At 36.4% G+C, this 12,737-nt stretch overlaps 1 protein-coding gene across 4 annotated transcripts in view; it reads left to right on the forward strand.

Moving 5' to 3' along the window:
- Positions 1 to 12,737, forward strand: part of Cwc22 (CWC22 spliceosome associated protein homolog) — a 58,385-nt gene that overhangs the window by 25,811 nt on the left and 19,837 nt on the right. For all 4 annotated transcript variants that reach the window (XM_042688298.1, XM_042688296.1, XM_042688299.1 and 1 more), the window contains 6 exons: positions 1,944 to 2,112; positions 2,684 to 2,737; positions 5,227 to 5,362; positions 5,454 to 5,660; positions 5,745 to 5,807; positions 12,139 to 12,243. In XM_042688298.1, coding sequence (XP_042544232.1) covers positions 1,944 to 2,112; positions 2,684 to 2,737; positions 5,227 to 5,362; positions 5,454 to 5,660; positions 5,745 to 5,807; positions 12,139 to 12,243 — 734 coding nt within the window. The remainder of the gene's footprint in view (positions 1 to 1,943; positions 2,113 to 2,683; positions 2,738 to 5,226; positions 5,363 to 5,453; positions 5,661 to 5,744; positions 5,808 to 12,138; positions 12,244 to 12,737) is intronic.

Below are 12,737 nucleotides of genomic sequence, written 5' to 3' on the forward strand. Positions count from 1 at the left end.
AGCGCAAGGCTAGCACTACACCACTTGAGCTACAGCGCCATTTCCAGATTTCTCGCTGGGGCCAGGGGTGGGAGGGGGTGGGGAGGTAGTTTATTTGAGATGAGTCTCACAGACTTTCCTGCCTGGGCTGGCTTTGAACCGTGATCCTCAGATCTCAGTCTCCTGAGTAGCTAGGGTTACAGACATGAGCCACCAGTGCCCGGCTCACTTTAGCTACATTTCTAGCTTAGTTTTCTGAGTATTTACAAAGAAATAATATTCCTGGTTTTTAAATATTTTTTTTTTTTTTAATTTAATTTAATTTTATTTGTGAACATACTGTACAGAGGGGTTACAATTACATGGGCAGGATAATGCATACATTTCTTACCAAGCATTGCAGCCTCCTCCTTTGGTTTACCCTTCACATCCCTTCCCAGCCTCCCCCCTCCCCCCCAATCCCAATCCTTCTGCTCCCTCCCCCCCCCCCCCCCAACGTTGTAAAGCTCGTTTTGGACATGACAACTTGTATACTTCTCATTGTTGCAACAGGTCCACCTGTATCCTTAAACAACTGGTTTTTCCCCATCTCCTCCACAAGTTATACTGACATCAAATATAGTGAAAGCAGGGGTTATACTGTGGGGGAGGGACATACAAAGCAACAAAGAAATAATCTTAGAAATGCGTTAGAAACACATGCATGAAAGAAAAAAACATACATATCTAAGGGTTCATTTTCCTGACATCACATTATCTGACCTTTTCCGCTTGACTCATACATATACTAGATATTGCAAATAAGGGAAACCGTGGGACCTACGTTTCTTTGGGCCTGGCTTACTTCACTTAATATAATTTTTTCCAAGCCTTTCCCTTTCCTAACAAACGGGGAAATGTCATTCTTTCTGATGGAGGCATAGAATTCCATTGTGTATATATACCACATTTTCTTGATCCATTCATCTACTGTGGGGCATCTGGGTTGGTTCCATATCTTAGCTATGGTAAATAATGCTGCAATAAACATTGTTGTGCTGGTAGCTTTAGTGTGGTCTTGTTTGCAAACATTTGGGTAAATGCCCAAAAGTGGGATTGCTGGGTCATAGGGGAGCTCTATGTGAAGTCTTTTGAGGAACCTCCATACTGTTTTCTAAAGTGGTTGAACAAGTTTACATTCCCACCAACAATGAAGTAAGGTTCCTTTCTGTCCACATCCCCTCCAGCATCTGTTGTTGTTAGAGTTCTTGATTTTTGCCGTTCTAACTGGGGTGAGGTGATATCTTAATGTTGTTTTGATTTGCATTTCTTTTATGGCTAGGGATGTTGAACATTTCTTCATGTGTCTATTGGCCATCCTTCTTTCTTCTTCAGAGAAGTTTCTCTTTAGGTCTTTCGCCCACTTATTTATTGGGCAGTTGTTTCTTTGAGGATTTGTTGTTGGGTGGTTTAATTTTTTGAGTTCCAAGTATATTTTAGATATGAGACCCTTGTCCGTTGTATGGCTAGTAAAGATCTTCTCCCAATCCATGGGCTTTCTATTGACCTTGCTAGCTATGTCATTTGCCCTGCAGAAGCTCTGCAACTTTATGCAATCCCATTTGTCCAACCTTCCTTTGTTTGTTGTGTTTCCGGGTCTCTATTCAAAAAATTTCGGCCTGAGCCAAGGAGACCTAGGGTTTCTCCTATTCCATCCTGTAATGTTTTCAGAGTGTCTGCTTTGAGTTCAAGGTCTTTGATCCATTTGGAGTTGATTCTGGTGCAGGGTGATATATAAGGATCTAGCTTAAGTTTTCTACATGTAGTTAACCAATTTTGCCAGCACCATTTACTGAAGAGGCTGTCTTTCTTCCATTCTATTGTTTTAGCTCCCTTATCGAAGATTAGATGGCTATAGGTCTGTAGGTTCATTTAAATATTTTTTCTTAAGTAGACTGTTTTTGACCCCATGTTTTTATACCCAGAGGGCTGCTGTCCAGATCTGTTTTGCAAGCGCAAAGTGCTTCTCCAATCTTCACCCATGTTTATGCAGCATTAGTGGCAATTATCAACTCAAAATTTCCACAAATTGGAGAATTAATCCTCAAGAGGCTGATTCTTAATTTTCGAAAAGGCTATCGAAGAAATGATAAGGTATCTATGAACAGCTTGTAAGTAGACTGTCACATAGGAACAAACTAATAAGCCAGTATCAACAAAAGTAAGCATACTGGTTTCTACACAAATGCTTTTTAAAAACTGTACTTCATGAAGACTGTTCTGGTTTTATTAAGGTTTCCCTCACATGTAACTCAGAAGAATGATGACTTTACCAGACTTGTGTAACAGTTAAATTAGTGAATAATGACTTTGTTTCCTATGTATTATTTTCATATAAAATTATCCTTGCATATTTTTTTTTTTTGAGTCCTGTCGTGGGGCTTGAACTCTGGGCCTGGGCACTGTCCCTCAGCTATTTAGCTCAAGGCTAGCACTCTACCACTTGAGCTACAGCGCCACTTCCGGCTTTTTTCTTTTTTCTTATGTGGTGCTGAGGAATCGAACCCAGGGCCTCAGGCATGCAAGGCAAGCGCTCTATCACTGAGCCACCTTCCAAGCCCCTCCTTACATATTTTTTTAAGAGTCCATTTGTAAGTTGTAGATCCAACAAATACACAAAAGTTGGTTTTGGTTTATGGATTAACTTTGTGTTTTTACTTTTCAGCAACTTTGCCTTACTGCTTCAAAATTTGTGGCACATCTTATTAACCAAAACGTGGTAAGTGATTTTCTTTTCTTCTTTTCTTTTCTTCTTTTTTTTTTCTTCTTCATCTTTTTTTTGATGGCAGTCCTGGGGCTTGAACTCAGGGCCTGGGCACTGTCCCTGAGCTTCTTTTGCTCAAGGCTAGCTCTCTACCACTTGAGCCACAGCACTCTTTCTGGGTTTTTCTGTTCATGTGGTACTGAGGAATCACATCTAGAGCTTCATACATGCTAAGCAAGCACTCTTTATCACCACGCCACATTCCGGCCAATGGTTAGTGATTTCCAAAACTTGATCCCATTTAGTGCCATGGGATTGATGCCATATCAGTGATACATCTTTAATTTTGTTTAGATTTGTAGTCTTGACATCTATATTTTGGATGATACTTTAATTTTAAAACCATAATAAATATATCTAATATTTTTGATATATAAACAGAACTGAGAATACTTTTTAAAATACTTACTCAGATTAATTTAACTTAATATTGTATGTGGCTCTTCTTTAAAGAAGAAAATTGCCAGGCATTGGTGGCTACTCCTAGCTATTCAGTAGGCTGAGATCTGAGGATCATGGTTCAAAGCTAGCCTAGGCAGGAAAGTCTGTGAGACTCTTACCTTCAATTATCCACCAGAAAACTGCGTGGAGCTCTGGCTCAAAGTGGTAGAGCACTATCCTTGAACAAAAACAACTCAGGTTCATGGCTCTTGCAGGCCCTGAGTTCAAGCCGCATGACCGCCACCAACAACAAAAGAACAAAATTTAATCCTTGATTATTTTGGCAGTAATGGGATTTGAACTCAGGACCTTCCACTTGCTAATCAGGCACTCTACCACTTCAGTCACTCCTCTAGCCCTAATGTCCTGTTTTAAAAAGCAACAAATTTTCTTCACTCATTTCTGTATGCTTGGTGTTCATGACAGCCTAATAAATACCTAAGAGTATTCCCTGCTAATACTTAGATATATGTAAAAATAGAGTAAGTTAAATAGTTTTAAATATGTTACTTGTAAATAATTTTAACTTTGTCTTTATTTTGTATTCATGCATGTCTTGATGGTTTTGAGTTTATTTATATGTATATTATTTTTTCTAGTGCTGAGTATCAAACCTAGGGCAAGTACGTCAGCCCTGTTGTGTGTTAGCCCTTGTTTTCTTGAAATAGAGCATTATGATTTAGAGCTACTGACCTTGAACTTACTCAGCTGGCCTCAAACACAAGATCCTCCTTTTTCTACCTCTAGAATGCTAAGATTACAGACATGCACCGCAATGCCCAGCTTGTACTGTCATTTAATGTGGTATCTGTGTATCAGCAAGAGCATTAAAGTCAAACCTACTCTTATTTCTCTAGTATTAAACAATACTTTAATTCTTATGTACCTGAAATTCTTCCTAGTGTGAGCTCTCATAATTAGTCAGACATTATTACAATGGCAATTTGTTACATAAGACCATGGAAACATAATTTCACATCTAAAATTGCAGAGATCTGTATCTGTTTTCCAATGTGTTTTACACTTACATTGGACTTTTTTTTTAGCAGTGCCACAAAGCAGATAGAATGTTATATATTTTGTACCTACCCAGTGAAATACCTGGCAGCATTTCTTCTCACTAAAATAAGGCTATTTAGCACCTTCCCCTACTCCTCAGAAAGTAAACAAAATGCCAGCAGTATATTTTTGATACTGTGCACAGTATGAAAAGGCTCTTTTCCTGAGTTGAAATTTCTACTTTTTTCTTCCAATCTCTATTAGATGCCTGATTTATAAAGATGTATGGTTGGATAGAAGGTGTCTTTAACAGTCTTTGTAGATCATTTCCTTCTTGCAGCAAAGCATATCATAGAATTATATTTTCATTGGATGTGGCATTGCTTATTTTGTAAAATATTGTAGTTTCATACTACAAGTGGTTATTGGTGTACCCAAAAACATTGAAAATTAGTCCTGTAACTTCAAGACTATTTGTGTTTAACAGTTACTTATAGAACGAAAGAAAAAGGGAATTATAAAAAGAACTTGCTATTCCTTATGTGGTGATTATGAAAATGATTATTGAAAATCGGTGCAGGAAGTCATTATTGTGGCTCATGCCTGTAATCCTTGCATTTAGGTGTCTAGTCTCAAAAGAGTTGAGTGATTTCCATGCCAATCTGATCTATAGATAACAAGACCCTGTTTGAAAAATAGAATAGCAATAATAATTTGTGATAGTTAACTTACAGTTTAATCTAGAATTTTTTGTATGTCGTATCTAAGAAGAATATTTCTTCTGGAAATAATTCAAATAGTTGTATTCAGCAAGTAAGTTAAGATTTTGTAATACTCACCCATATAATACTAATAGATACATAAAGTCATACAGATAAATTATATGTACAATATTTATAAGAAAATTTACTAAGTTTTAGTATGAGCAGGCTAGAATATATGAAAGCATTTCCTCTTTCTTCCATGGTGAAATGTTTTTCTCTTCCCTTTGTATTCCCTTTAAGGCACATGAAGTTCTGTGCTTAGAGATGCTCACTTTGCTCCTAGAAAGGCCAACAGATGATAGTGTTGAAGTAGCCATTGGTTTTCTTAAGGAATGTGGCCTCAAATTAACACAAGTGTCACCAAGAGGAATCAATGGTAAGTAGAGAACTGTAGTTTATATATTCTAGTGTATTTTACTTGAATATTAATAACAATTGTTACTTATTTTATTTCTGTCCAACATTAGCTATTTTTGAAAGACTTCGAAACATTCTACATGAATCTGAAATTGACAAAAGAGTTCAGTATATGATTGAAGTGATGTTTGCTGTACGAAAGGATGGATTCAAGGACCACCCAGTTATTCTGGAAGGACTTGACTTAGTTGAGGAAGATGATCAGTTCACCCACATGCTTCCTTTGGAGGATGACTATAACCCAGAAGATGTTCTTAGTAAGTGTGAGGGACATAAAATGAGAAGTGCAATAGCAACAGATATAAACACAGAAATTAAATACTTAACTTTTATTTTTTAAGATGTTTTCAAGATGGATCCTAACTTTATGGAGAATGAAGAGAAGTACAAAGCTATTAAGAAAGGTATGTAAAATATTTTGGATAACTAGAAGCAATTCAAGTAGTTATGTAATACTACTGGTAGAAAGGATATTTATAGATTACTGATCCTTACTAAGTAAAATCTCTGCTCTTATGAAGCTGTTTTCCTTTTATGGTTTCCCCATATATTGTTTTTCTTTGTGTGATGTTTGCCCACAGTATTACTTCATCTTGAATTATTTACCTCACTGTTTCTCTCTTCCCCTGTAAATTACAAATATTCATAGATTACCAGTGATCTAAATGTGTGTGAACTAAATGACGGTGCTACTGCTTTACTACCTCATTTGTACTTCATTAATGAATTGCACAAATTTTGGTTTGTGGTTTGTGTTTAACATTATAACTAACCAAGTTCCTTGTTCAAGTAATGTTATTTGTTTGTGGAAGGGTAAATATAATTTGTGTATGCTTTGTATTGCCACAGATCATGTATTCACACAGTGCTATCATTACTCTTATGATTTTCATGTTTGCATTATTATTTTTCTCCTAAAGCTAATGTCCAGATTTATTTATGCAGTAGCTTTTTGGATTTATTTTCTTTGAGTGGTGATTTTTTCTAAGAAGTATATATTGCTCTGGATGTTCCTCTGAGGAAAGTAGAGTCCTAGAGCTCTTTCTTTGTCTCCGTTCTTTACATTAGTTGTACTTAGAAGTAGAAAGCAAATGTGTAAGAACTTCCATTTCTATACAGTATCCTAAAAATCTGGTGTCGTAAACAGGTTTCTCACTGCTGATTTCTTAGCAGCTCATTTCTTTTTCATTGCTGATTTCTTGGGAGCTTTCATTGCCATTGGCTAGATTGCTTTGTCTGTTATACTTCAGTTTCTAAACATAGAGAACTCCTTAAACCCATTGCCTTCTTTCCTTAACAACTTTTTTCCCAACAGCCTTCCTAAAAAGGGCTAAATGACTTTTCAGATTTTGCTATACTTGATATGACTTCTTTGTATTTTAATCTGGAGAATTCTGTAACCATTTCATTAAGGTCTAGGCAGTTAGCCAATACCTGGAATGTAGTACTTTGCTTTATTACAGCAGTTCTTGAATTGTTTGGTCTCAAGATCCCTTAACATTTTTGAAAATTACAGTGAATTCCAACGAGTTCCTTTTTATGTGTTATATCACTGATACTTAGTGTGTTAGAAATCAAATGAAGGATATAATACTTTCTGTTGTTTGAAAATAATAAAGCTAGTATATAACAAACTATGTTTTTATGGAAATAATTATTTTATAAAACAAATCAATTTAAGGAATTATGTATTATATAGGTTAATACCTGGCCTAAAGCAAATAGCTGCATATTCCAGTTTATATAGTCAGTATGTTATAGTTCACTGTCTAGTCTCACATAGATAATTAGTTAAGAAAGGAGAGGAATATCCTTTTCAGATGAGAATCTTCCTTAATACTATATTTATATTAAGCAGATAATGGGTTCTTAAAAATTCATTTCTGTTTGAAATCTAAATTAGTATAGATGAATTTTCAAACCCCACTACATTAAAATCCATTAGGATGTCACTGTCAGTGGGTCATTAAGGCATGTGTTTTGTTACGATCATTGGTCATTTGGAGACTACTGATGCATTGAGTTATATACATAATCTAAATGCCAAGACATAAATATTATCATTGTCATTTTAACATGTTAGTATATTATCAGGAAATCACTTTTGTTAGTATTACTCCCTGCCTCTTCAGAAGAGTTCAAGTTTAGGAAGTTATCAAGCTTAGTGATAGAGATGTAGGTTTCCAAAAGTTATAGTAGTAGCAAATACTGTTAGTTGTTTACCTTGTAATGGCAGTCTTACTCTGTTTATATTTGTACAAAAGCCTGCCAGATATTGAATAGCTATGAGTAGTTGGCCAATTCTTTCCAGGTAAAACCAAACAATTCAGAAAGTCAAATCATTGCTTATCCTGAAGGAACCACTATTACTCTAGATTTTCTTTAACAGAAGTGATATATACACAGACTTCCTATATTGTCACTCAGATTATGATAAAGGTCTCTACTTAAGGACTGGAATTTAAGAAAATTAATGTTCTACGTGTTCATTAAGGACTTTTTTTTCTACTGTTAATGTGCGGTGAAGAGTGTACAGTTTAATTCCTTAATTTATTCTTGGATTAAAGCAGTTTCAAGCCAAATTGACCTGGACCCTCATAGCCATCAGCAGAGCAGAAATGCGATTAAAATATGTCTTGGTATTACTATAAAAATGACTGACCTCACAGACCCCTTAGAGTCCTAGACTATTCTTTGAAATCACTGCTTTATTCATTTAAAAGAAATCTAATTGGCTTTGCCTAAGTGATTTCAGTAAATAGATTCTAAACCAGAGAGGAAAAGAGGATGATGTAAACTATTAGACAATTCATTTGACCTTCATTCCTTAGTAAAATATTCTAGAAGTGGAATAAAAAAAATGGCCACAGCAGGAAGTCAGCACAGCTTTAGTAATTAGCACCTTAGAGTGACCTAGGTGTACTTATGTTTTAGGTTTTATAGCATTTGGGAAAACAGCAGGAGAGTCTGCCTTCCTACTTTTGAATACTAAATAGTTTCTTTTTGAGAGTCTGTCTGAGCTGTTTTACATTATAAACTAGACACTAGAGATTATTTCTAGAAGCAGAATTTGTTAGAAATATTTCTAAGATTTATACATCAGGTAAGAGCAGAATGATAATTTTGTAAAACTTTTTTTCATAGTCTGTAGTTCTCTGTTTAAATATGTGATTCTGGATTTATATACCAATTTATTTACATTCATAAAGAAATTAGAATTTTTCTAAAACTGAGTTGACTAAAGTTTGATTTAAAAAAAATTACTGTGAAGGTGATAAACCGGGGGTTACAATTACAAAAATAAGGTAATGAGTACATTGCTTTTTAAACACTCTTACCCCTCCCTCATTTTCTCCCACTCCCCACCGTACCATGTTGTAAAGGTCATTTCCAGTGTAGTGTCTAGTGAGTAGCATTTTGGTCATTAGTTCATCCTTTGTCCTGTTATTTCTTTATTCTCTTTCCCTTCCATGGATCAGATAAGCTTATATACAAAAGACTAAGACAGAAAAAAATACATAAATAACTGCATACAGGGCATAACAAAAACCTCTTGTTTCCAGTTCTTGGAGTTCATTTTGTTGTGCCTAAACATATATGGGCCTGTGCACTTAGTGATTGAGTTATTGTGATCCTCTGCTAAGAATATCATAGACATATTCTAGTTATTACAAATGAGAGAAAGCATGCAAGTTACGTTTCTTTGAGCTTGGCTTGTTTCGCTTAATATGATTTTTCCCATGTCTTCCCATTTGCCACTGAGCTCTTTTTTTTTTTTTGGTCCGGATGTGGGGCCTGAACTCTGGGCCTGGGTGCTGTCCCTCATCTCTTCAGCTCAAGGCTAGCGCTCTACCACTTGAGCCACAGCACCACTTCTGGCTTTTTTTTCTGCTTATGTGGTGCTGGGAAATCGAACCCAGGGCCTCATGCATACAAGGCAAGCACTATACCACTGAGCCACCTTCCCAGCCCTCGCTCAGCTCTTTTGCTCAAGCCTAGTGCTCTACTTTGAGCGACAATGCCACTTCTGGCTTTCTGGTGGTTTATTGGAGATGAGAATCTCATGGACATTCTTGCCCAGGCTGGCTTTGAACCCTGATCCTCACATCTCAATTTCCTGAGTAGCTAAGAGTAAACTAACAGTGACTGGCTAAAATTTGATCTTAAAAACTTATTAATTATATGTTTGCCTGGGTTATCAGCCTAGCAGCGCTATTAAGTAAGTGTAATTTTAGCTTCTGTCATTCGTTTCCTATTAACATAATGAATGGTCTTATGTAGTGACATACAAATCTATACTTTTGTTTACTTCTAAATGAGTTGTATTTTAAGACATGATAGTCCAATACAGTGATTCTATTGCCATTTTTTAAACCTCAGTTGTATATATGAAAAATCTTTTTTTATTTTTTGGGGGGGTCTGGTCGTGGGGCCTGAACTCTGGGCCTGGGTGCTGTTCCTCAGCTCTTCAGCTCAAGGCTAGCGCTCTACCACTTGATCTACAACCCCACTTCCGGCTTTTTTCTTTTTGCTTATGTGGTGCTGAGGAATTGAACCCAGGGCCTCAGGCATGCAAGGCAAGCTCTGTACCACTGAGCCACCTTCCCAGCCCCATGAAAAATCTTTTTTAAAGATTCTTTATTAGCATATATGAGTTTTATAAGTGGGTTTTTTTTTTTAAATTTTATTTTATTTTATTTGAGAACATACTGTACAGAGGGGTTACAATTACATGGGCAGGATAATGCATACATTTCTTACCAAGCATTGCAGCCTCCTCCTTTGTTTACCCTTCACCTCCCTTCCCAGCCTCCCCCCTCCCTCCCACCCAATCATACCCCCCCACCCCTCCCCACCGACATTGTAATGCTGATTTGACATGACATTTTGTACTTCTCATTGTTGCAACAGGTCCACCTGAAATCCTTAAAAGACTTGTTTGTCCCCATCTCCTCCACATGTTATACTGACATCAAATATAGTGAAAGCGGGGGTTACACTGTGGGGGAGGGACATACAAAGCAACAAAGAAATTATCTTATAAATGCGTTAGAAACACATGCATGAAAGAAACAAAAACATTAAAATACATACTTGAGGTTTCGTTTTCCTAACATCACATTATCTGACTTTTTCCGCTTGACTCATACCTATACTAGATATTGCAAATAAGGGAAACCATGGGACCTATGTTTCTTTGGGCCTGGCTTACTTCACTTAATATAATTTTTTCCAAGCCTTTCCATTTCCTAACAAATGGGGCAATGTCATTCTTTCTGATGGAGGCATAGAATTCCATTGTGTATATATACCACATTTTCTTGATCCATTCATCTACTGAGGGGCATCTGGGTTGGTTCCATGTCTTAGCTATGGTAAATAATGCTGCAGTAAACATAGTTGTGCTGGTAGCTTTAGTGTGGCCTTGTTTGTGATCATTTGGGTAAATGCCCAAAAGTGGGATTGCTGGGTCATTGGGGAGCTCTATGTGGAGTCTTTTGAGGAACCTCCATACTGCTTTCCAAAGTGGTTGAACAAGTTTACATTCCCACCAACAATGAAGTAAGGTTCCTTTCTGTCCACATCCCCTCCAGCATCTGTTGTTGTTAGAGTTCTTGATTTTTGCTGTTCTAACTGGAGTGGGGTGATATCTCAATGTTGTTTTGATTTGCATTTCTTTTATGGCTAGGGATGTTGAACATTTCTTCATGTGTCTATTGGCCATCCTTCTTTCTTCTTCAGAGAAGCTTCTCTTTAAGTCTTTCGCCCACTTACTTATTGGGCAGTTGTTTCTTTGAGGATTTGTTGTTGGGTGGTTTAGTTTTTTGAGTTCCAAGTATATTTTAGATATGAGACCCTTGTCCGTTGTATGGCTAGTAAAGATCTTCTCCCAGTCCGTGGGCTTTCTATTGATCTTGCTAGCTATGTCATTTGCCCTGCAGAAGCTCTGCAACCTTATACAATCCCATTTGTCCAGCCTTTCTTTGATTTGTTGTGTTTCCGGGTCTCTATTCAGAAAATTTCGGCCTGAGCCAAGGAGACCCAGGGTTTCTCCTATTCCATCCTATAAGTGGGGTTTTGTTGTGATACTTCTACAAAGGCATACAGTGTACCCCAACAGCCTTATTCCCTCTATCATAAACTCTCACCCCACCATCTCCTTGTTAAAACAATTCCAACAGGTTTTATTCTTGTTTCCATACATGCAGTAAATAAAGTACTTGGCCATATTCACATTCATTCACCTTCATTATTCCTCCTTTGATATGCCTCAAAAAGAGTGTTTTGAAAAATCTTTAATTTGATTTTAATACTGTTTAATAAGTATACATCTTGATAAAAATATCATTACTGTTTATTTGAATTACCTTAAGTTCTGATTTTCTGTGTATTAGCATGACATTGCATAGTAAACTACCCTATTTCTAATGATACAATAATATTTTGATTTTTATATGTTAGTTCCTTGGAGTATTCTTTTTCCCCAGTCTTCATCTCATCTACTTTTTCTTTGTGCTTCTTGTTTCATGCCCACTTTTATCTGGCAAAAGAATGAAATCAGTTTAGTGCTTTCTCACCACTTAGATATCAATACAAGCAAGGCTTGTATGATCATCCATGTTGGCAGGTAAACTGTTATAACACTTTCTATGAACTGAGAACGTGTGGTCCCAGAATGAGATACATGTATCTTGCTCATTATTTTTTTTTTCCTTAAATTACTTCTTCCTTCAGAAATACTTGATGAAGGAGACAGTGATTCAAATACAGACCAAGATGCTGGGAGTAGTGAAGAGGAAGAGGAAGAAGAGGAGGAAGAAGGAGAAGAAGACGAAGAAGGTAAAATCTAATTTGGTTAATAGTATCAATACTCTAATGTGGATAATAGTACCAATACTCTAATTAAATTTCCAAAGAAATAATATAAACCAGTGTTCTCAATCTGCTGGGAGGATGTTGGAAGGAACACTTGTGGTATCTAGTGGGTTAAACATCAAAATACAAAATTGTCACACAAAAATTGTATTCATCCCAAGAGTAGTCTTTCTGTTGTTGTTTGTCATGCTAGGGATTAAACCTAGGGATTGCACACACTTGGCAAGCACTCTAGTACTTATGTTGTGAACCTAGGCCCCAAGGAATATTAACAAAGAAATGCATTTTTTAATATCAGCATACTTTCAATTTGACATCTTAGGCCTCTGATTATATTATAAAGTGTATGAAATCTATTCATGTTAAGTGCACATGATTTATTTAATCCTGGCAAACATGTGACAGATATGAATGACTAGATACTTGCTATTCTTTTTGGCAAAATAGAATAGGGAGGC

This window comes from Dipodomys spectabilis, unplaced genomic scaffold, assembly GCF_019054845.1.
Source record: "Dipodomys spectabilis isolate Male_0828 unplaced genomic scaffold, ASM1905484v1 ptg000115l, whole genome shotgun sequence".
In the NCBI taxonomy this organism is placed as follows: Eukaryota; Metazoa; Chordata; class Mammalia; order Rodentia; family Heteromyidae; genus Dipodomys; species Dipodomys spectabilis.